The sequence below is a fragment of the Penicillium daleae genome (genome assembly GCF_028827525.1).
Source record: "Penicillium daleae strain IBT 16125 chromosome Unknown utg000002l_segment0_segment0, whole genome shotgun sequence".
NCBI lineage: Eukaryota > Fungi > Ascomycota > Eurotiomycetes > Eurotiales > Aspergillaceae > Penicillium > Penicillium daleae.
In genome coordinates, this window is record NW_026623150.1 from 491,911 (window position 1) to 515,607 (window position 23,697).

At 51.4% G+C, this 23,697-nt stretch overlaps 10 protein-coding genes across 10 annotated transcripts; 3 read left to right on the forward strand and 7 right to left on the reverse strand.

Moving 5' to 3' along the window:
- Nucleotides 1–719: 719 nt before the first annotated feature.
- Nucleotides 720–1,322, forward strand: N7458_001198 (uncharacterized protein; the record flags this gene model as incomplete). Its single annotated transcript, XM_056904581.1, has 1 exon — nt 720–1,322. One exon carries the CDS (start codon nt 720–722, stop codon nt 1,320–1,322), a length of 603 nt encoding a protein of 200 aa, XP_056768688.1.
- A 188-nt stretch (nt 1,323–1,510) lies between these two features.
- N7458_001199 (putative sulfate/molybdate transporter) lies at nt 1,511–2,827 on the reverse strand (the record flags this gene model as incomplete). Its single annotated transcript, XM_056904582.1, has 1 exon — nt 1,511–2,827. The coding sequence occupies one exon, from the start codon at nt 2,825–2,827 to the stop codon at nt 1,511–1,513; it is 1,317 nt and encodes a 438-aa protein (XP_056768689.1).
- Nucleotides 2,828–3,350: 523 nt separating this feature from the next.
- N7458_001200 (putative short-chain dehydrogenase/reductase) lies at nt 3,351–4,320 on the reverse strand (the record flags this gene model as incomplete). Its single annotated transcript, XM_056904583.1, has 3 exons — nt 3,351–3,413; nt 3,485–4,209; nt 4,278–4,320. 3 exons carry the CDS (start codon nt 4,318–4,320, stop codon nt 3,351–3,353), a joined length of 831 nt encoding a protein of 276 aa, XP_056768690.1.
- Nucleotides 4,321–5,335: 1,015 nt separating this feature from the next.
- On the reverse strand, nt 5,336–7,063 carry N7458_001201 (amino-acid permease; the record flags this gene model as incomplete). Its single annotated transcript, XM_056904584.1, has 2 exons — nt 5,336–6,752; nt 6,813–7,063. 2 exons carry the CDS (start codon nt 7,061–7,063, stop codon nt 5,336–5,338), a joined length of 1,668 nt encoding a protein of 555 aa, XP_056768691.1.
- Nucleotides 7,064–7,494: 431 nt separating this feature from the next.
- Nucleotides 7,495–8,184, reverse strand: N7458_001202 (uncharacterized protein; the record flags this gene model as incomplete). The annotated part of the gene is made up of 1 exon (XM_056904585.1): nt 7,495–8,184. The coding sequence occupies one exon, from the start codon at nt 8,182–8,184 to the stop codon at nt 7,495–7,497; it is 690 nt and encodes a 229-aa protein (XP_056768692.1).
- Nucleotides 8,185–8,468: 284 nt separating this feature from the next.
- Nucleotides 8,469–9,419, reverse strand: N7458_001203 (alpha/beta fold hydrolase; the record flags this gene model as incomplete). Its single annotated transcript, XM_056904586.1, has 1 exon — nt 8,469–9,419. The coding sequence occupies one exon, from the start codon at nt 9,417–9,419 to the stop codon at nt 8,469–8,471; it is 951 nt and encodes a 316-aa protein (XP_056768693.1).
- Nucleotides 9,420–11,080: 1,661 nt separating this feature from the next.
- Nucleotides 11,081–12,072, forward strand: N7458_001204 (uncharacterized protein; the record flags this gene model as incomplete). The annotated part of the gene is made up of 2 exons (XM_056904587.1): nt 11,081–11,302; nt 11,365–12,072. 2 exons carry the CDS (start codon nt 11,081–11,083, stop codon nt 12,070–12,072), a joined length of 930 nt encoding a protein of 309 aa, XP_056768694.1.
- Nucleotides 12,073–13,605: 1,533 nt separating this feature from the next.
- On the forward strand, nt 13,606–15,284 carry N7458_001205 (sugar porter family MFS transporter; the record flags this gene model as incomplete). The annotated part of the gene is made up of 2 exons (XM_056904588.1): nt 13,606–13,816; nt 13,933–15,284. The coding sequence occupies 2 exons, from the start codon at nt 13,606–13,608 to the stop codon at nt 15,282–15,284; spliced, it is 1,563 nt and encodes a 520-aa protein (XP_056768695.1).
- Nucleotides 15,285–16,372: 1,088 nt separating this feature from the next.
- Nucleotides 16,373–17,593, reverse strand: N7458_001206 (F-box protein; the record flags this gene model as incomplete). The annotated part of the gene is made up of 1 exon (XM_056904589.1): nt 16,373–17,593. The coding sequence occupies one exon, from the start codon at nt 17,591–17,593 to the stop codon at nt 16,373–16,375; it is 1,221 nt and encodes a 406-aa protein (XP_056768696.1).
- A 432-nt stretch (nt 17,594–18,025) lies between these two features.
- pex6 (AAA family ATPase peroxin 6) lies at nt 18,026–22,574 on the reverse strand (the record flags this gene model as incomplete). Its single annotated transcript, XM_056904590.1, has 3 exons — nt 18,026–18,476; nt 18,539–22,289; nt 22,385–22,574. The coding sequence occupies 3 exons, from the start codon at nt 22,572–22,574 to the stop codon at nt 18,026–18,028; spliced, it is 4,392 nt and encodes a 1,463-aa protein (XP_056768697.1).
- Nucleotides 22,575–23,697: the final 1,123 nt, after the last annotated feature.

A 23,697-nucleotide genomic window follows, 5' to 3' on the forward strand; every position in this document is an offset into this window, starting at 1 on the left:
GTATTGTGTCATATGTAGCAAGTTTGTTCAAATGACAGGACACAGCATTAGATATTCTCAATTGTCAATTTGTTCAAATGCCATCTTGTTCCAATTTTGAAGATCAAAGTTGAGTGACATCGGTTTGTATCCGTACTTTCCAATGGGTTCACCTTGGACCGTTCATTTCGTACCATGAATAAATACTGCAATCCGACAGGGTTATTCTCCTTCAAATCAGGACAGCAAATACTTTACAGATTATTCCATCCAGAAACCTCTATGATTGGACCCACTCTCCACATCCAAGGGGCGTTCAACGATATCTAAACGCTCGCCATATCCAGGAAGGACCCCAGGTTCCACTTAAAGAACCGAGCCCGAGCACACTGGAATTTGATTCGATATTTATTCAAGAACAGACCCATGTTAATAGTTAGCTCCTCTACCTGGTTCGCTGTCATCGTTCTTCCCCAGAAGTTCATATTTGCCCCGTCCATTCGAGAAGCTCGCCGCACCGCCGGGATGATGTCAAATTTGCCTCTGAGCTGGAGAAGCTCCTCATGCCTCGCCACAAAAACGAGTATATATGACCGAGACTAGTAGAACGTATCGTTAAGAAGTATCTGCCAGAAAGCACGACTTTCATGATCGATCGCATCGCATCGCATTTTTCAAAATATATACTCAAGCCAAATCCTGGCTGAACCCAAACTAATACCTGATTTTTTTTCAACAAAATGTCCGACTCGTACACCAGTTCCTCCTCCTACTACAGCGCCACAAGCAACGGCGACCAAGGCAAAACCACCACAGGCCACCGCTACACAACAACCTCCCTCACCGAAGCAGACGGCTCAACCATCGTCCGCACAGCTCGCCAGGACTTCGGCCAACCACCCATCGTCGAAGAACACCGCTACGACAGCAGCGGCCAAGAACAACTCGCCCTCCCAGGACCCGGCACCTCCTCGGCCGGCGGTGTCCGCAAAATAATAGACCTGGATGAAGAAGGCTCCTCCGAACCATCCACCTTCGATGCGGATAGCTCGTTTGGCAGCGGAGCGACGCCGCAGTTTGACGGGGCGGCGGTGCCGTTCGGCACGAGGGTGGTGGATGTAGATACGGGGGCTTATGATGAGCACATGCATTATTTTGGGGATCAGTCGGTGCGGCATCATCGGGAATTGAGGGATGCGGCAGGGAGGAAGTTTACGAGAGAGGTGGATTTTGATCCGTCGGGACGGGCGGGCACGGCGCATGAGAGGAGGGTGTTTGAGAATCCGGAGACGGGGACTAAGGTGGAGAAGGATGATGATGTGGAGGTTTCGGAGGTGATTTAGTGTGGCTGGCGATGGTGATGATGATGGGAGGTGATTATGTGTAAATTGCATTTGCTGTATATATGACTCGTTTGTAAAAATTGAAGTACGAAGTGGTGAGATGTGAAACTCCGTCCAGTCTGATAGGAATATGCGAATATGCTCAAGAGAAGTATACTACCACCGTTGCACCAACCTACCAGCTTGATCTAACGTAGACGAAGCCGTCCTCCTTGTGACCAACGGCTACGCCCCTTCTCCCACCACTTGGGAATATCATAGGCCCAATGGCACAGCATGCCAGCGATGAAACCAATCGCATCGTTCTTGAACCCAACCAACAGTCCCACAGTCACCATCATGACTGTCCAGCGACGCTTGCGCTCCTCATCCGTGCAAACGGGACCAAGATGCTGCTCTGCAGCACCTAGCACACCACTAGCCTGGCTGAGGTCCCGAGCTCTCGATGTATTCAGACTCTCGCCAACACTCACAAGCTCCAGCCCAGCTGCAATGACCATGACGCCCAGGAACGCAGCCGGGAACCGCTTGAGCAAATCGACCAGGGTCTCGCCAAACAGGAAACCAATGATGAGCTTCAGGATTCCGAGAAACACCACACTGGCACCCGAGCGAGCACCAAAGCGGTACTGCGCTGCCAGACCACCAGATCCATGGCAAACGGGCATAGCACCGAACCAGCATCCAAGCAAGTTCATACCGGCCACGCTGAGTCCAATATGGGTGATAGCTGGGGTCTGGACATGAGGCAGCAGATCATTCGCCAAATGAACGACTGCCACGATCGAGTTCAGTGTCGTCAGAGGAATCTGACCAATTCCCGCATCCACCGCACCCACCCACCACTGATGGGGAGTCGGCACAACCAGCCAGGGATGCCATATACTAAACGCCGGGAGATGAGCCGCCAGCGCGGTACGGATAATGGCGAACACCAGACCAACGACAAACAGCACCAACGCATACGGAACCTTGCGATAGACACTGGTAACGATTAACGCGAGAAACGCCACAATAGCCCAGATCCGATTATCCGCCCACGATGGCCCGATCCAACCCAGTGGCCGGAGCATACCACCACAAGCAGAGATAATCAACGACAAGCCCGCGCCAACTTGAATCCCCTTGATCACGGGGATGGGAATCACATTCGCGAACCAGCGTAGCAAGCCAGTGACGCTGAAAAGAAGAATGCAAAGGCCGACGAAGATGCCTGCTGCGGCGATCGAGCCGCTGGAGAAGTTGCGGGCGATCGCGACCGCGGCGATGGCTTTCATGGGTTGGACGGGGAGTGGGATGCCGAAGAACATGCCCGTGAGGATGTTGTAAATACCCGAGAAGATTAAAGTGCTGGCGAGTGATACGGTGCCGTTCACGGCTAGGGCGATGGCGATGGGTAGAAATGTGCCCAGGTCGCCCAGCGACCCGGAGATCTCAGAGACATAGTTGCGTTTGAAGGTGCGGAGGTTGTGCGAGGAGATCTCTCGTAGTGTTTGGGCGGTCATTTTCAAGGTCCGAAGTCTCTCCTTGTTGAGATCATTTATTCCAAGCTGGGCCTGCTACGGCTGGTGTTGGGAGGTGACCAGAAGTTGATGGTAGGAATAATATCAAGCACGAGAAGTAGTCAAGGGAGGGGCGCACGAGCTTATCAGGATCGCCCGCTCCCGATGGATTTGCGGGGGGTGACAGGCGGCTGACGCGGTCCAAGCAGAAACAGGTTAACTTGGTCGTTAATTGGCTGTTAGTTAGGCTACAGACACGAGAAGTCCAGTTACACTGCATGGCAGAGTCACACCGGTTTGGAATATGAATTTAAATCATGTCCTGACAGATGATGCCACACGAGATAAACTCGTACCACGCCCCACTTGGCTCATTCAGTACGTCCTCCGCGGAGGCCGCGGAGTTATAAAAAGGAAAGACTTTTGATCAGGTCCTCAAGTATAATGCTTGGCCTCTTTCTGATGCACAGGCAATTATAACCTGACGATCCATTCATCCAAGACTCTTCTATAGCGATAATGCTAATTACCTGATAGTAAACCCACCATCAACTCGAACATCCGCACCGTTAATCATCCCACTCGAGTCCTAACCCAAGACATGAATATTAGCCAACCAAAGGCCAAAAATCCATCTCTCAAGGATATCCCATCACATACCTGACAAAGAAACAAAACCGCATCAGCAACCTCCTCCGGAAGTGCAAACTTTCCAACGGGAATCGACTTCAAAAACGCCTCTCGCACCGAATCCTCCCCCCACGCCTTCTTCCCCAGATCCGTCCACGCCACCGTCGGCGAAACCGTATTCGCAGTGATCCCACGTCCAGCCCACTCCGACGCCATACTCCGGGTCAACCCCATCAATCCCGCTTTAGAAGCACAATACGCTCCATGGCGCTGCAGCGCGACATGCGCCGCTTGACTCGAAATACTCACGATCCGTCCCGGCGGCGGGGGACTAGTCGAAGAGGCAGCTACCTTGGACGCAGCAAAGTACATATTGGCAAAGGCCTGTGAGCAGAGCATTGGTCCGAATACATTGGTGGTGAGATGCTTCATCGTTTCGGCGGGCGGTGTACTTTCCATTTCGCTCAGCGATACGTATCCAGCCGTGTTGATCAGGATACTGGGGAACGCCCTTGCAGCCAGAGATGAAGAATCCGGCGCCACGAGGTCTTCGTGTAAAGAGGAAAAGGCAGATTGAACCGAGTCGGGCGCCGTGATGTCGCACTCGTAGGTGTAGATTTCGTCCATGTTGGCGCCGCCGCCGTACCGGGTTTCCAGTAGTTCGTCGCGGCGGGCGGCTTCGAAGGGGGCGTAGAGAATTGCTAAGCGGGCGCCTTGTTGTTGCAGTTTCTTGCCTATGCTGGACCCGAGGCCGCCTGAGAAGGCACAAATGTGTTAATTCTGCTTTGGTCATTTGTTCGCTGGGATGGTAATTCTTTCCTACCTAGGCCACCTGGTAGAATCGCTAACCTGCGCGCAAATGCCATTTCGGTTGCAGCGTATATAAAGTTGGAAGGAAAGGAATTGATGAATTGATATATAAAGATCACGAATCACAAATCTATGGAAATAAAGTCCAATAATGAGGGAGTGTAGTTGTCCCTTGACGAAGGGGCTCTTCCCCTCACGTCCCAATTTGACGGTGCGGGCAACGATCGACGTCTGACGTCTGACGTCAATCTCCACATCGTCTCTGTCTTGTTTACCAACACGTTCCTGGAGATGCCGTGAAGTGTATACTACTTTGTCGCCATATCGGGGTTTTGTATGGTCGAAGATCCTACGAGTTTGTGTCAACCGTGGCCTTGTTATGACCAGGAAGTCAGCCACTTATGAGAGAGATTGTCTCGCTACGAGCCACGGCAGTCTTCTCCATCTACGATCACAAGTACGAAACTACGGCGACTTGCTGCTAGTCATGCGAGGCTTTAACCCGTAAAAGGCACTCACTTGATCGACCTGAGCATTGGAGGAGGTAATGTGCTCTCTCGACACCAAGAAAGATGGACGAGAGAGAGAGAGCACCCCACGACCTTGAAATACTTGGCCGACCACGTGATGCCCAACTGGTTGGATCAAGCAGGGAAAGTATCCAGGATCAACCCCATAGCATGGGTGGCAGACCACAGATATACCCCCCTTCCTTGGCCAGCAGCAAGCCGCGACCTACGAGGGAAAAGTCCCGTCAGTTGCATCTACCCCAGGCCCAGCCATGAGGCAAGACACAAACGGCGTGAACAAGAAAGAAGAAGGGAAAATGAGGCAGGCATGTCCTTTCGCTGGTATTGTCCAGATCAAGTTCTAACGGTAATTCTCAGAACGAGGCTGACTTTGCAGTCAAGCCTCGAACACCCGTCATGCGTGCTTCCTGTCAGGAATACTTACCCAAGCTTCTAAAGCAATGGGAAGTCGTTAGATCCACCATACCCTGTCCCAGTCCCAGCGCGTAGTGGGCAACAGTTTCCACTCGTTCCGTTGTTGACGACGTAACCCCTGCGCCCCTTAGACAGCAACATCCTTTTCGGACGTGTTGACCGTCGCAGCTTGCTCAACCGTGGTGTCGGCCTCGGATGACGAGTCGCTGACCTTCAGGTGCTTGAACCAATCATCCTTTGACTTGCGCCACCACTCAAACATCGCAATGATAGTGACTCCACCCATGATGACAATCGCATAGTTGAACAGGCCCGAGTTCTGATCGATAGCGGCATTCGAGTACTGCGGCGCACAGAGCACAGAAAATGCAAAGGTGTTCCAGATGAACGTAACAACCGCAGCCACGACGCCAAACCACCCCATGTCCCAGAAACCAGGGCGGAAAGAAGTCCGTGTGATAAAAGCACGACCAATTCCAACAAGACCATAAGCAGCGATAGATCCTGCAGCGGAAGTCGAGACCAGACTGGCGAAAGCAGCCTGGGACGGGAGCTGGGTGCAAAGCAGGAGTGCAGCAATAGATGCGATGAAAATAACTGCGTTGTGAGGCTGTTTGTCCTTGGAGACGCGCGAGAGAACATCGCTGAATGGGAAGACACCATCACGGGCAACGGCGAAGACAAGACGTGAGACGGCAACCAGGGAGATGGAAGTGTTCAGGATGGCGCCGATCATGGAGATGATGGTCATGACAACATGGGCATGGGGACCAAGCGCGAGCGCATACATGTTGATGAATGGCTGAGGCGCAGTAGTGTCGTAAAAGGTCTCGATGGATGGCATGCAAAATAGGAAAAGGATGATGATCGGGAAACCACAGGCGGCAGAAGCAACGGTCGACCAGAAAACACCCTTGGCAGCAGCCTTCTTGGCCGAGATAGTCTCCTCGGCGACATGGCCGGAGGCATCCTCACCAACGAGACAGCTAGAAACCAGGAACCAAGACAGCACCCAGTTCAAACTAGGGGCGGTTCCCTCTCCGTTGTACACAGAGGTGAAAACGAACTCAGCGGACTGGAAACCATAAGTCTTTGACACGCCGATGGGCAGCCAGATAAAGTTGAGCAGCATATCAATGACGATGACCGCAAAGCCCGTACGGAAGACCCAGGCGTACATACGCGGGGGCAGGAAGTTCAGCGCCGTAGCCAAAGCCAAGAAACCCAGCGACAAGGCCCAAGCAACGGCACGAGCCTTCACATCAGAGGTACTGAGCGGGAAGGTGGTCTCCGGGTTGAAAACAACAATCTCCGACACTAGATAGTTGGCCACTCCGAATGAATCACTCGCCAGGAAAGCAGTCCATGCAACGAGAGTCCAAGCAGCGATGAGGTATGAGACGAAACGTCCAAGACGGCCGCCACCCCACGATCTGAAGGCCCAGTAGTAGATAGAACCAGCCGCAGGGTACGCAGAGCACGCCTCAGCGAGACAGGCAGCAGTAATGATGGACAGAATACTGCCCGAGATCCAAGAGCTCCACCTGGAAAGGTCATTAGCATCCGTACAAGACGTTTACCAGCAAAAACCCAGGAAAACTTACAAAGCAGCCGGCCCTCCATTGCTGAGCGCAATGTAGAACAGCACTCGAATACCACCAATGCAATACAGAGCAGAGAACGAGCAAGCAAAGTTATCAAAAGTGCCCCAACCACGCGCCAAAACAGCACGATAGCCAAGCTTCAACAACTCCCGATCATCCTGCTCCGTCACAGACAACATGTGGTCTGTGTGCTGACCATCAAGCTCGGTCTTGGCTGCATCCGAGACAGCCTTAGCATCTGCAGAAACCATCTTGGCGTTACTGCGAGAGAATAACAGCGAATATCACGACCAAAGAAAATAATTTCCCTCGAATTGTTCAGCGACGAGACTTTGCGAAAGGGAAGAATCAGGACGAACTTGTTTGTCAGAGTTTTTTTTTTTTTCTGTTCGCGCGGTCGCGCGATCACGTGTGGATCGATTGGTAACTGAGCCTGTGGGCTTGGTTTCGGGTTTGAAAGTGGGGGGACTAAAGCTTAATGGCAATTGGGATTGGACTCGGACTACTTGGGTCCGGTGAGATGACTGTGAATACTGCAGATAAGTATATAAGCATCACCATGATGTCTTGGAAGTTGATGACCTTTTGATATCCATACAGGTTCGATTCCATGTCTGATTCGAAGTAAATTCATGCGAATGCTCAGATATGCAAGCAATGAAAGGAGAAAGGATATAACAAACTATGATGAATCCCCCTTTTCCAAAAGATATAACTGCTCTTTCAAAAATTGCATGGTAATACTTGTCTCCTTCCCAGTTTGCAAGATGTACTGAGACCGGCTTGTTGAGTATTCCACCAGTCCAACATCCGGAGCCATAGCAATACGCCATGCCAGTAAATAACCAGCAACGTTCCAAGAAACCTCCTCTTCTGCGGAGAAAAAGACACTACTACGGAATTCCCTGGTATTGCCGCGTCTCAGCTGCCATTTCTTCTCCCAGGTTTTCACCCACTTGAGGTAATTTTCCCGTACGCAAGATGGATAAGACGAAAGGACCGTGATCGAGTCAAGGTCAGCGCCGACGTGCGAGGCATAGGTTGGCTTTTCCGAGATAAAATCGGTGCCGTACTCGGGACCAATTTCATAGCATCGTAGGAGCTCCTTAGGCAATTTGGACGATGTGTCAGGTACCGGAGACCGATAAGTACTCATCGCCACCGAGGTCGGTTCGTCCGGGCCATGTATGATTTGCAAAGCCATATCGAACGTCGTTTCGATCACGATCAAACCATCACTGGATGAAGTCGAAAGAGTTGTCCCGAATGAGTTCCCTGAAGCTGATATGTTTTTAACAGTAGAGATGTATTCTTGGGACCTCGGATCTCTGCAAAAAGCGGCCAGAGGCTTGAGAATATCGGAAGTCATCATTCCCAGGATGCTGGGTTTGAAGGTGATGACACAGTGAACGGGATCAAAATTGGAAAAATGTCAACACTTCGTCGAGACTTATATGTACATTTCGCTAAAATTCTATAACATCTTCTACTGGATGCCAGTTGGCTGCCTAAGAGCTCACGAATCATCTGCACGCTTAAACTTTGCATCACCTCAGAGCCTCATTACCCCGCTCAGGTACAACAACAGACCAACTAAAAAGTACTCTGTGTCACACGACAGCCACTCTAACAAATGAACAGCCCCAAGTAACACTATCACACAGCCTTTGAAAGAAGCTCAGTAAGCTCCTGCGCCACGAAACTAGGGGAATCCTGTTGAATGAAATGCCCCGCACCAGGCGCAAGCAGAGGACCCTTGCCCTTCTCCGGCTCCGTGATCTTCACCAATCCCTCATTGTACTTGTGCCAGTACGGGTTCGAATATGTCAACGACAGAGCTTGCGGGAGCCCCATGCGAGCCGAGTGTTCCGCGAAAGTCTCAAAGTCATGGCCAACCACAGTGACAAATGGATGGCCGCGAGGTCCTTGAAGAACCGGGCCATCGCTCGCCGGTAGAAGTGTTCCCAAATTCTTCCGACTCAGACCCTCCTTGTTGCCTACATCGGGGTGGAAGATCCTTCGAGTACGCTCGCGAGCTGCACGCAAGGCCTCGGGTGTAATTTCAGATGGGAGGCTCTCGGCGTCAAAACCCTCGGCATCTGGGTCAGGGAAGATAGACACAAAGTCGGAGTTGGTCAGAACACTGTCGAGAAGTAACAGACCAGCAACAGTACCGGGGTACTCTTGCGCGTACAAGCGCGCGAGAGCACAACCGATCGAGTTCGCGACCAGTAATAGCGGTAATCTATTAAGATCGGAAACATCCAGCTTGTCCTTGGCGATTTGGGAAAGAAGCTGGTGAAGATCTCTCACGGCTTCGAGACAGTCGTGGCCATGAGTTGGGTCTGCGGCTCCCTCGTCGGCAGGATCCAGATCGGTGGTTTGGCCTTGACCGAAACGGTCATAGGTGAGGATGGCTGGTAATCCAGTTCCCTGGTGATTTTCCTGAAGCAACTTGATAGTCGGCCCCCACGCGGCCTGTGGGAGTCCCAGGCCGTTCAGAAAGACGATCAGGGCTGGGCTGGATGTTCCGGTAGCTCCATGGAATGCGTAGCTAATCTTTGCACTGGGCTTGGTCGTGAGGGTGATATACTCGAGCTCGGCCATGTTGGGTTGTAGTGATGATCTATTTCTCCCCGGTGATGAGGGGTTTTGGAGGAGAGGATTTCTGGGGGTCACCTTGAGCTTTAATAACCAATGTCTCCCATCACGCCACGTAATTATTTCCCAGGTAACCGAAAATTCTAGTCCATCAATTGGACCATTGATATATTGAATCGCCTAGTGATTCTAGTGCTTATGCTTCAATTCGCCAGCTTCAATCGCAAGGCTGCGATTCCGTGCGGCTGAACTCGGTGGGACTAGAATAGGCCGCCCCTCCGAACGCCGCCGTGAAGCATGCTTCACGGCAAGTTGTTCAAATGTATTGTCTGCAAATAATATTGCAGTATAGCATGCGATAAGTCGTCATTTGGACAATCCCACCATACAAATGATCACGGTATCTCTCTTTGCAGTAATAGACGCGGTGCTCAGGACAACGCTGTCCATTGTATTAGCTAGATAGTCAAAAATATAATTGATAGAAGTAACTAAGAACACAGATTATTAAGAGCACAGAGGATGGGTAGATGTGCGATGATTGGAAGAGCGACGGTCAAGGAAGAGAGGGCAGGCCTAAATGGGCACAAACAAGGACATGTGGGAGCCTCAGGCCACAACACCTTACTAGTCTCTTACTAGTCTCCTCTTTGCCTTCAACTCTCCAGTCAGTGATACGTACAGACGTGCATTCATACCAAGGCAAGGCTCACTGACGAACCTTGGCGTTGCTCTCATAATGCCTTGATTTGCCCAAATTGACATCATCGGATAGGTACATCGCCCTACTGTCCAGATGTACATACGCTGATTGAGATAGGAGTGGCACAGATGAGCCTGAGGTCTAAGGATTGCTGGCTGGAGGCCATACAGTTAGCCTACTTATTAGTACCCTTAGATGCTACGCTACGCCCCGCGACAACGAACATTAAGCGTTAGTTGGTACTTTGATCTGCGGACCATAGATGCGGCCTTACTACATGCTAGATTCGTAGATGCACACCGTACTTCAGCTGTTCTTGAATCCTTTCTCAACAGATATGGCCAAGTAGTTCTCTCCGCCGTGTCTCCAGCACGATAATTCTTTTTCTTCACTCACAACTGGACAATTTGTAACCTCGTATAGACCTTCCCACATTCCGTTTGCATTTTTGCTGCAAGGAGACCTCTCAGCTCAGGACCCCGTCTCCCCAAGTATGCGGGACTTGAAACACACTACATAATTCATCTTCATTGGGCAATTACATTCTTAGCTTCATTCATTGAGTTGCCTCAATAATCCTCATAATACTCATATGCCTCAAATTCTATAGTTGTCTAAGATATCGTTCGCTGCGTTCTCTCCGCCTGGTAGGAGTGGTACATAGATACGCCAAATGGCAGGGTTCAGAATCTCTACTGTGCCTCGGATTCCGAGATTCCTGCTAATTTTGCAATTCATTTTTCCATCGGCCAAGAGCCACAGCGATCCGCTGCCTTGAAATCCTCAGCTGTGCCGAGCTTATTGGACGCCCTACAACAAGGGTGAGCTGAAGCGATGTTCAAAGTCGCTTTGGTAGGTGGGAGACTTGAAATGGTTAAATTCCAGGCCACCCCCACGCGTGGCTTCTAGGGCCCTTACCATCCAGCCCTGGTGAAGTTAATCCCTCGGTGCTGTGATTATCACGATGCATTTCCTCTCGCTCTCCAGGTGCATTGCACTGGGTATATCCTGCACAGCTATCTTGTCCACAGCCGTGGCTAAGAAACTGATCCACGACATACCCCCAAAATCACTGTACACATTCGATGAGCTGTGGGAGCTTGAAAAGGGGTTCTGGGACGCCTTTCTTTACCCAGCGAATATCAAACAAACACAGGGAAATCAGTCGACCATATTCGCTGCCGATGTACGTAAACAAAGTTACATCCGCTTCTGGTCATGGAGATAAAATGGGCTCATAATGACAAGGTGCAAGGCCGAGTGGACATAACTCGTACCTTTGATGGCGATGAACTCAACCGCGAGTACATCTTCGGCCTCTTCGCAGATCCGGCACATGTCAGCCTCGTCGGTGTTCCAATCTCGTATAGCATTACTCAATTCACCGCGAACGACAACATCGCCAGTGCCACGACGGTAGTTACGTTCAACGCGACAACTTTCGGAGTCCTTGTTCCCGTCACTATTGATACATGGATTGAATTCAACGAAGATGGAAAGATTACTCAATACGATGCCACATTCCGTTGGTTCGAATATCTACTGGACTTCCTGCTTGAGGGTGTTGCGACGCAAATTAATGCAACTTCCCCAGACCAAGCCGTCGCATATGTCTCGGACATACTAGCGAAGACTATCTGCGCAACTCATGACAAGGACTGCACAGGATCCGACCAACAATATAGTGACAACAGCGCTTGCTATAGTTTCTTGACCAAGTCCATTCGTTTTGGCAAGAGCTACGAGCTTGGACGGAATACGTTACTATGTCGCGAGGTTCATGAGCATATGGTGCAGTATCGCCCGGACGTCCACTGCGCTCATATTGGACCGACTGGCGGCGGCTACTGCGTGGATGATATGACGTACGGCCAGACCGTTTTGGAGAAGTATTTCAACGACTCGTGGATTCCATATGGATACGGATTGAGTCCGGATGTATGGCTGAAGAACTAAAGATGGTCACTAGCTGGTGCTGTAGCACTTGTCACACTTCTTGATTAGCTATAGCTCCAACTTGGTCTCGAGTTTACAAATTGCCCAGACTAGCAGATATTGAGAAAACTCATTCACACAGAATCGAAATAATTAAAATCATCATCAGCCTCGTGATAATGTCTGCTAGTCTCTACGATTGCCTCGGGTGGTTACAATTCCGAGCAATGCTCAGGAATGAATAATATTGGAAAAACAGGCTGTCGGCTGCGCCGGAGTCTCCGATGCACTGAAGGATCTTGGCAGTTGTAAGGCGTCTCGCCCAATTTACCCAAATAGGCCGATCCCGTTCCTGGCTCTCCGGTGGCGTCCTTGGTCAAGGGACACTCCTGTTAGTAACTGCGAGAGAACTGTGAGATGGAAACAGATTTCTGCGACATTGACCTGCATGCTAATAACTAGCCAGAGCAATGACGTCAGTAAAACTTGGCTCGACATATCGGTCCGTTAAGCCCGTCGTACCCTTGTCTCAATACTGGGCAGTCGCACGGGCGCATAGTTTACTCAACGCCCCGAGACCCAGGACAGCCCATCAGTGTTAAGTGGATGTATAAGTCCCAGTGATTGTCGTCAATATTCTATACTCCCAATGAACATCAAAATCACCTAGAATTATTCTCGAAGAACCATCATGAGTCAAGCACATCACAAATTGAACGGGGGAAACCCGGAACTCGCTATCAACCGCCGAGACCGGCGGCCTGTGGCTGGCCCTTTTTCGGTTAAGCGGCTCTTCCGCAGGTGCCGAGATCGAATGGAAAGGATAATAACCTTCCGGCATTGTTCTTCGCGGCGATGCGGAAAAGTCTATTCGTGAGGAAGAAGCCTACCTGGAACTATCAATCATGAAAAGCACACCCTGCCAACAGCGATCAAAATCCATAGTCTCCATATAAGAATTCCCCCAGCATCCATCTATCCCCGGATTTCCATTGCTATTACTCAATTGTTTTACTGTACCGAGGTCAAGTGGTACAGTATCCGACACTCCCCACAGCGAATAATTGTGGGGAAAGACGGGACTTGCTTAAGAAAAGTGGCTGGGACGCTTTCCCGCTACACATGTTATGAACCCAGGTGGTCACCAAGCATTGACTATTGCTGGTAAAAAGTTAGAACTTCTCAGATCTGGATTATCATTCGTTAACTCAAAGCCATACTTGGGGGTTCTGCACGCCAAGTCGCCCAAGTAGCCGCATGGCGTCCTTGTCAAGTCTGGTTGTGTGGGGTAAAAGGCTGGTCCGCCGAGGGCCAAAGTTTCGCCAATTTCTGATGATCAACGGGGACCGGCGAGCACCGAAAAGCGCTTTGTCGTACTTAGACTTGGCTCGGCGCAGCGGTGGCCAAACCGTACAATATAGCCATCATCCAGTTCCTTATGAAAGAATAACACAATAATCTACCTTCATCCTCGACCTTCAATCCCCCAATTGATCCAGCGGTTCCCGGCAGTTTGAAAATTTTAGCCGGGGTTCCTATAATATTGTCGCAACTATGGGGTTGAAACCATATCTCGGCCTGCAGGGCAATGCACTGCTGCGGGCAGCGGTCATGCTGGTCGTATGTCCGACATTTACTTGTTACGGATACAACATGAGTGTAGCTGGAGGTCTCTTGACGCTCTCGGCATTTAACAATCAATTTCCTCGGATGGACACTATCAATACCACCGGTGCACAGCAGGAGGAGAATTCCCAAATACAAGGTGAGTCAACGAGAGATCTACAAGTGCTATGAGGGTCCGAAGCGTCGTCAATGGGACATTCCCGGCAATCTTTGATTATTGGACTCATCTTTCTAACCCATCCATTGCTACTGTAGGCACTGTTATCGCACTATATACGGTCGGCGGTATTTTCGGCGCCCTTTCCTGCGTCTACCTTGGTGATCTCCTTGGTCGACGCAAGGTCATCTTCTTCACGAACCTTATTTCAATTATCGGTGCCATTCTTATGGCTACATCTTTCCAATTCTCTCAATTCATCGTTGCCCGAGTAGTGCTTGGTCTGGGAACTGGCGGCTATGTTGCGACAGTACCTGTCTGGCAATCAGAGATCTCTCCAACCCACAAGCGTGGATCAAATGTCGTGACTGACGGTATCTTCATCGGTGTGGGTGTTACTGTCGCACTTTGGATCGACCTGGGATTTTACTTTGTGCAAGGCAGCTCCGTCTCATGGCGTTTCCCTCTCGTCTTCCAAGTGATTCTTTCCGCGACAGCCATGATCTTTATCTTTCTTCTCCCTGAATCACCTCGCTGGCTCATCAAGACTGGCCAGATCGAGCAGGCACGCCATGTTCTGGGAGCATTGCTCGAGGCCGATCCCGAGTCAAGCACCGTTACCGAAAGTGTGGTGACTATCGAAGCCTCCCTCGCCTACTGCGGATCCGGAAAATGGACCGATATGTTCACCAATGGAAAACAACGTCTCTTCCACCGTACCTATCTCGCTGCCACTGGCCAGATGTTCCAGCAAATGTGCGGTGTCAACCTTATTACGTATTACGCTACGACGATCTTCGAACAATATCTCGGTATGGACCCTGTAAAGGCTCGAGTTCTCGCTGCCGCCATGGGCTTGATGCAGCCCTTTGGTGGATTCTTGGCCTTTTTCACCATTGATCGTCTCGGTCGCCGACCACTCATGCTGTGGAGTGCCGGAGCGATGTCCATCTGCATGGCTGGGCTGGCAGGCACGACATCTGCCAAGGGTAACACCGGCGCTCTGGTCGTCGCTGTGATCTTCCTCTATGCTTTCCAATTTATCTTCACCGTCGGCTACTCGGGCCTGACGTTCCTCTATGCTGCGGAGATGGCACCACTGCAAATTCGAGCTGCTGTCAGCGCAGTTTCTACCAGTACTGTCTGGGCGTTCAACTTCCTGCTCGCTCAGGTTACTCCCGTTGGCTTTTCCACCATTGAGAACCGTTATTATATCATTTTCGCCGTGATCAACGCTGCCATTGTCCCATCAGTCTATTTCTTCTTCCCTGAGACAAAGGGACGTTCTCTAGAGGAGATTGATGAGATCTTTGCCCAGTCGAAGAGTATCTTTGATCCTCCGCGCATCGCTCGTGCCATGCAAAAGGTGCATGTAGGCGAGGTTCACTCCGAGAGTGGTGATCAAAGTGGGTCGAATGATGATGTTATCAAGGAGGAGGTCAAGGCTTAAACAACGATTACGATATTTCGCTTTCATTGGCTCTAGTTGGCCAAATATGACATCGACTCTGCTGGATTCAGAATTCCCCATCATGTTTGGATCTTTCAATTCTGCTAGCGGGTCTTCCAGAGCACAGGTCGCTCGGAAAGGATTGCGAGCATAGATTATACCCAAGCAATAAGAAGTCACGGATTGTGCATGAAAGAATAAATGCAACCTTATCGGTGCAAATGGAATTACAGTCGTGCTTTACAAGACATCTCCGCATAAATTCGGTTTCACTATGGTGGCCCATCGGTCTTTGCTCATCCAGATTGTCTCATCCACGTGAAATCGTAATTTCGTTACATCCGATATAGATCAACATTCACATGATCTTTGATATACTTACAAGTTCCAATGTGTTATCTGTAGCTTCTTGTGGCTAGGGCAGGATAACTGATATGATGATTTTACCGCCTTTCCACTGTCGGCATTACTCCAAGTTGGATACTGTATCTGGAAGGCGGGGAGCTTGTCTAAGAGATACCGAGGCTAGATAACGGATCTGTGAACGACGTGGGATGTCAAGCTGGGGCAGTGATCAATTTAAATAAGACTGAAGAGGCCATTTCCAAGGGTTGTGATATGGAGTATTAATCCATTAACTCGTACTAAATGGCCCTTGAACTCATCGTTTTACCTTGTTTTCTAAACACAATCTATTGCGCTAGAGGGACAAGAATGTTTATGGCTGGAGGATATTATGGATTCCTTATGTCCGAAGACCTACTCGCAGAGTGTGGGACAAGACAGCGGTATTACTCTCAAAATAATGCAGTACCCAACTTCTATGCTACGTGACCTCAATCTTTGCTGCTTTAAAATAATCTCACATTTGTACATGTAGATCAGATACTAGATTCATAGACACAGCAGTCATCGAACACGTCCACCGTTCTCTCCGTACCCACGCCGAGTCCATTGCAATGAAATCATCCACAAGCATCATGTTTCGAGAAAAGAGAGAGAAATATTCTATCAAAAGCCATCACCGTGAACAAATCCCATGACCAGTCACGAAGGAACGGATACTAATCCAATTCCGAATGACAAGTTCACTGAGGCCTCCAGAAAAGTCTATTTCCCAGACCATACTCATAGTCTCTCTCAATTACGTGCTGGTACATCAGGAATCCAGCTCCAGCACAGCCCCGAATGTGCATCATCAATTCTTCCCACGAGTAGGAAGTGTTACGACGGCCAGAGATCATTTGCTTCACCCGTTGTGCAGAAAAATCCGGGTTAATGTCCGAATACTTGAGCATGGCGGCTTCAACTCTAGGCTGCTGGGCGAGCCAGTAACATCCACGGCACATGAAGCGGCGTTCGATTTCCGTCTTTCCCTTCGGGAGGTACGGGAACGGGACGGTGATCATGTTGGCATAAAACTCAGGCAGCCGAGGCTGGGGGCCATCAAGTTGACTCGGGTCGTTAGGGGCTTTGACCTGCATATTGCGGAGGAACCGATAGGCAGCGCCGAGGAAGGCGTCATCGGGGTGCGCATCGAAAGCGTCGTCGGGGTCATTGGGGGCGGCGTAGCGACACATGGTCTTGCGGTTACCCCAGATCTTCATCGCGGTTAGGAAGGCGGCTTTCGCAGGGACGAGATCCTGTCGATCGATATTAACGGTCTTGAGGAAATTATTAGCAGCCCAAAACCTTTCCTTGAGTTTCAGGATGGGAAACTCTCGGACTTGTGCCTCACTCAGACAGAAGGCTGCCGTAGCATCGGGGACAGCCATACACCAGTAGGCCGGGCTGAGTGTGCTGCAGTTGAAGCAGACGCGTTCTCCGAGAGGTAGGAAGAGCTCTGTGCCCTGATGACCACAAGCTCGGCAGTATGGGTAATGTAACTCCTCGGCAAGGTCTTCGAGGCAGGCAGATTCCTGCAAGCCGCATTTTTCGACGGCTGATCGCAGGGTGGGTACAAGTTTGATGAGGATTTTGTAGGTCGGGTGTTTTTTGATCATGGATCGGGCCATCTTACAAGTCTGACCGAGGGCCTCTACGGACGAGATATCCAGGTAGTCCATCACCTTGAACATTATCTCGAGAGGGAGTGTTGACAAAGTCCCGGGACCGGAGGGCTGGGTGCCAGCTTCAAACGAAATGGGCGTAAGCAGGGTGGTACTGCTCAAGCGACTGGACTCGTCGAGGCCGTCGAGGGCGACAAACCGACGAAGCTCATCCTGATCATGCCAGTTGAAAGGATTGGTCGCCCAGGCCCACTCCTTTGAGCTGATAATGGCTTTAGCGTATTCGGCAGGGTCTGACATCTTGAAGCGCAGAGCTGGGCCGGTGTAGGATGGGTTCAGAGCACAAAAGGATGATCGAGTTAAAGAAGTTGTTGATGATGGTATGAAAGAGAGATAGGAGGAAATCTGAGGGCCAGAAAGGATATGTTTGTATCAATATTCACTATTGTGGGCGTGTCTCCGTGTGTAAGTGTTGACCACAAACACAACGACCAACTACCCATCATGGAACTTTCCACAAGACTCTTGTCCCAGCCTAGTCAATTCTGTCAAAATTGCCAATGTGGACGCCTCCTACAGAATGGCAAAGGGCAAACTAGAAATATTGTAGGGAAATTGGTCTAGATCAGCTTTAGTATGGGTACAAGTTGAAACAATTGCAGTTAGTCTAATATACAGCACTGCAAATACTATTGAACATCGGCCACTGTCGAGGCAATCATAACAGGGTCCTTACTCAACCTCTTCCATGGGGTTGGCAAGGTGGTCTGTGCGAACGATATAATCCTCCTCGTCCTCGTCTTCTACTCGACCATCGGCCATCTCTTCATCATCACCCTCCAGAGATGCATCGGAATCGCCACCGACATGGGAGCCTTTGCCCTTCTTCTCAGCAACGCCCTTGCCCTTGCCTTTACTGCTTATTGTCGATTGACCACTCGTACTGCGAACAATACCACCCGGCCATTGCTTCAATCCCTTGATACGGCCATGAATACTGCCCACCAAGGAGCCGTCTCCGTTGGTCGTGGGAGTCCCCACCGGCGACGGTGACGTCGCACCCAGGTTGAACGCTTCCATCGCTTCAGCAATCGTCTGTGAGCCACCGGTTCCAGCTTCCTGCTTCTTATCCACGGATTCGAACGTTTGGCGGATCCGTTCGAAATGTTCCAGTTCCTTGGCACTGCAAGAGGTTAGTCTTAAACCAAATTACATTCTCACGCTGGGTTGTCTGTTCACACATACCTGACACTAGGGACAAGTTCCCCTTGGGCAGACAGGAAGTCTTCCTCCGTGACTGTCACCGAAACATCCTCTGGCGTTGCCAGGTGGTCGAAGAAGTAAGCCGTGGTCACCGGACCACCAGGGAGCTGTTTGATTTTGTCATCTACAGCGGTAGATTTCCGTGTAATAGCCTTCAGCATGGCATCGGAGCAAAGCGCATACAAATCAGCACCGGTGTATGTCAATGGAAGTCGATCTGCCACGCGGTCAAGAGACACATCCGGGTGGAGAGCGAATTTCCTGGTAAGCGCCTCCAGAATCGTCGCCTGCTTTCTGTGCGTATCTGACACTCCCAGGTAGAGCATCTTATCGAAACGACCAGGACGCAGCAGTGCGGAATCCAATAGATCGGGACGGTTGGTTGCGCCAATCACGAAGACGCCACCGCTGTTCTCCTCTCCGCCGTTCATACCATCCAGCTCGGCAAGCAGCTGACTGACAATACGATCCATGACACCGCCGCTGTCTCCCTGGTTGCCACGCTTGGGCGCCACGGAATCTAGCTCGTCGAAGAATACAACGCAGGGTCGTGCATCCCGAGCACGCTGGAAGACTCTGCGTACGTTGGCTTCAGATTCACCAATATACATGTTGAGCAGTTCAGGACCCTTGACAGAGAAGAAATTGAGAGAGAACTCGGTGGCAATAGCCTTGGCGAGTAGCGTCTTGCCAGTTCCGGGAGGTCCATAAAAGAGGATACCGCTGCGCTTCTTCATGCCCTTTGCAAACAGCTCCGGGCGTTCAAGAGGCAGTTGGATTGTCTCGATAAGAGCGTCCTTGACGTTGGTCAACCCACCAACATCATCCCAGCCGACGTTGGGGATCTTAGGTGCACCAATCGAATCGGCAAAGTTCTTGCGGGCAGCCTCGACGGCGAAATCAAAGTCGGCTTTGGTGACTCCACGGGCACCGTCCCCGCCGGCAATCAGGACATCCCTCACGCAAACGTGTAAACCAGAAAGTTGCTTGCTGGCGGTCTCTGCCAGTTTCTCGAGCCGGGCAGTTCGGGCACTCGCTGCGCGCTCCACGACATCCACCAGATCTCCCGCAACCAAAGCGGCGGTCTTGAGCGCGACGGTTCCAAGTTCGACGTCGGCTGACAGCTTGATGCCACGCTCTGCAACCACATTTCGCAAGATACCCTCACGCTCCTTCTCCTCGGGGGCTCCCATCTCGAATTCGTGGGTGAAAACACTGCGAATGCCCTCTGGGATCTGTTCGACATCGGTGGTCGTTGCGATAACGACCCGAGCCTCACAGAGGATGTCATTCATGGCAGTCACAATACGGTCGGCTGTCAATACCTCGATGTGCTTGATCAGCAAGGCAGTACAGTTCGCACCGCAGTGGAACGCCCGCTCGGCACGAGCTTTGAGATAAGCTTCGGTTTTAACATCGCCGCCGTTCGCGCCGCCTTCGGTGAGGATATCATAAGCATCAATGGGGAAAGTGTGGAGACCAATATCTGCACAGGCACGTGTCGCAACAGTTGCCTTGCCAATGTGTCGCTGTTGGGATTTCAGAAGAATGACGACGGGCTTCATGCCCAGCTGGATAGCCCGTGGGCTCGTTGCTGCCGCCATCAAGTCACGGATGCGCAGCTGCAACGGGGCAATAAACGACTGAGGAGGTTCTGTGACAATACCATGTGGTGCTGGTGCATCACCAACGGTCTTGGGGATTTTCTTGACGCCGAGCCAGTATTCCCAGCCGTTACCCAGAATACCGGGGACGCGGCTGACATCGCTGCCGGCCTGGACCATGCGAGTGCTGCTGGGGTCGATGACCGCAACTCCACCCCATTGATCCTCACCAGTCTCATCGATTTCTTCGATGCTAGTGGGAGCCACCTGTCCAACGCGGAACCAGGCCACGCCGACCTTGCGGGCCTCAGAGCTCTCCTGCTTGGATCCTTGTCCTAATCGAGCAGTGATATCGTCTTCTTGATTGGCGCCATCGCCTCCAGCTGTACCAGAGAAGACCGCTCTGCCCAATCCCTCGTCGACACTAATACCAACAAGATCTCCGCTCTTCAGGATTCTTCGACGAGACTCAAAGTACTGCTTGAGCCCGGCAAAGAGTGCAGGCTGAAGGACTCGATCCATCGACAGGGGCGTGGAGACCTTGAGCAGTGTGACTTCTTTCGCCATGGGAGGGTTCTTCACGGCGCTGTTCTTCATGTGGTGCAAGAGGCCAGGCTTTGACACGCCGTTGGCAGCCTGGAAAGTCATAGGGGAGATGCGGAGGTACTTGGGGTTCTCGATATTGCTCAGAAGCAGTGGAGGCACGAAGACGGAAGGGGTCAGTCGCGTCGGAGCTAGCTGTGAGAAGCTTGATCGGCGAGCACCAGAGTGGTTGATCGCGTACCGGGGCTTCGCGGATGGAAGTCCTGGCAGTCCAAAGACCTTAACAGGTCGCCAATCTCCAGAATCCTCGGTGGCATCGTTATTAAAACTGCCGAACTTTAGCGAAGCGAACATGCCGAGTTGAGGCTCTTCGGTTGCTTCGATCCGAACCCAGTCGCCCGAGAAGCAACCGATCTTGGCAAGTGTGCTGATATCGACAAAGATGAAGGAATCCACATCCTCGTCATCGCGTGGGCGGGGATGGAGAACTTCGTTCGGGACTTGTTGCAAAAGACCTTCGACCTTGAACACTTTTCCACCTCCGCGGCCAGGTCGCATCGTTGCTGATGTGAAGTTCGACGCGACCGAGCCTGGGGTATGGATCCCATCAATCCGTCGACCGCCAGCCCGAGGTGTAGCGGAGGTGATGGAAGACATAACGCCGGATGGAGGTTGAGGAAGCTCGGGAGCAGAAAGTGAAATCATGTCCTCCAAAGAATCATCGGAGTCATCGCTCATGGAGCCCACTGATCCTTCAGTCTCGGATTCTTCAGCCGCAGACGTTGTTTCCACCTCAGTGCCACTCTCCCCAGCTTTGTCCTCGGCCGCAGAGTAGAACTGTTCGTTGGAGGTATCGTCGGCTTCATCTTCGGCCACTTGTTTTAGAAGCGCGGATCGTGGTGGGAGCGTTTGTGGCACCCGGTTACCCTGCTGCGGACGAGCCTGAACAAGAACCACCTTTGTCGTCGGTCCCAGCAGACCCTGCGAGACAGGCTCGCAGAAAGAAATGCGAGCTGGTGGCGCGGGCGCATAGGTAATAGGATGGGGCGGAAGAGGAAGCGGAAGAACGTCACCCATATGCACGAGTCGTTGAGCAGCCAATGCCTCACGCACAGCGGCAGTCAGTCGTTGCTCAGCATCGGCCGCTGCCTTTTTCGACGGCCTTCTCGTGTCCACAGTCTTGCCGGTCTTGGACCACACTCCATTAGGACCGTGGACATTAGATGGGAACCCACCGCCGAATTTGCTCTGTACATCATCATGATTGCGGAGTAAATGGCGCTCAACAGTTACAAAGACGGTATCGAGATGCAACGGGGCGACATCGAGGAGCCGAATCTCCACCGCCCGGTGGGTCTGTAGCGAATTCCGGGATGCGTCGAGCTTTCCGAGGGCCTGGAGGAAAGGTTGCAGGGTATCGGCGGAATCGGGGAACAAGACGGTAGAATGTGAAATTGGTGTTTGAGAGCGCTCTAAGCTGTGAAATCGCACAGGTAGAATCGTCCATACCTGGTCCTCCGCCGAGGAAAGGGTCGGGGAATGCGGGGAAACGGCTACATAGTGCACGCCGTCATGCGTCGCAACATCTGATTGAATACAATGTCGGATCCAGTTAGCAATCATCTCAGTCTCGTATGCAATTTCGTAGCCACTCGACCGAGTCATCTTTCTCTGTACTCACCCTGAAGCGACTGCTGCGGAAAGAGGTCCTTGGCCAAGTCCTCCGATAAGAGGCCGACATTGCCACGGAGCTGAGCATCCAGCGCCAGACGAGCAGCGACCGGAGGCTTGTTACGAAGTCGCCTCTTAGCAACCCGTTTCCGGCGCTGTCGAGGCTGCTGGGAGCTCTGCCCGTAATGATCAAAGTCCATTGGCGCAGTGACTCCAATTGCCGTCGGGAAAGCGCGCGGGGAAGGATTGGAATAGGAGGTCTCGCGGGAGAGAGAGAACAAAGAGAGATATCCAAGCCTAAGAAGGCCACCGGCTCACCATTCGACAAGGCCAGGAATGTGCGACTGCAATGTGGAAGCGCGGGGAGAAGGACGAAATGCGCCGGATCCAGAATCCGGGGGAAGTCAACACGCGGGCAACTCGGCACCGCCCGCCATTCTGCCACTGGCTGTTCCGAAGCCGAGGTTCATGATGGCGCTTGGGTTGTTCGGCGTTCGGCTTTCTGTCGGTGTCGGTCGCATTCGATGAGATCGGCCTGATCTCTGGGGCATCACACTCTTGAGACTTGTAAAAAGAAAAAAAAAAAAAAAAGAGATCCGTATTGCTGTTGCGTGCTCTATTCACTCGTAGCCATCGTCAGTGACCCGGCTGCTCCGGGCAGCTTGTGATCTGAACAGCCCTTCGTAGCTGTGCACACATCGATGTGGTGAGGACTGGAATATTTTGCACATTAAACTATACTCATTGCCTAAGTTCTGAACAATTCCTTGATTTTTGCCATGAAGGATATTCGATAAATCTCGGCTATCAGAACACGACATGGCAAGGGCTGTTCAACAAATAGAAGTGCGTCTTGAGCAATATATATCTCGGTCAGATGTTTTACCTAGCTCTGCCAAAACCAACAATAACCTTAGCCAGGACTTTCGAAACTAAAAATATCCATTTGGTCCATCTGACTTTCAGCGGACAGGGCATCTAATCAACCCCCAGCCCTGGCCGTGCCGATATTGCCAATGTGTGGTTCGATTGATCGGGATCAAGTCTAAGTGGTCCTTCCATGGTCAGTGGTCAAGCACATATCCGCCGAGACATCTCCACAACCCCAGTATGACAGAAGGACGCAGCCTTGGGAGGTTTCAGATCATCTGAATCTGGGGAGTTTGTTCGTGCCAAAACAAACTACGGAAACCAGACGAGTGAGGAGAGAGTATCTTATTAAAGCTCTAATAGTTGAAATAGTAACTAGTACTTGGGGATCATGGAGCTAGCTCCACCACTATTGGGTAGAATTCCAACGATTCATAGTGGCGTCCATAGAGC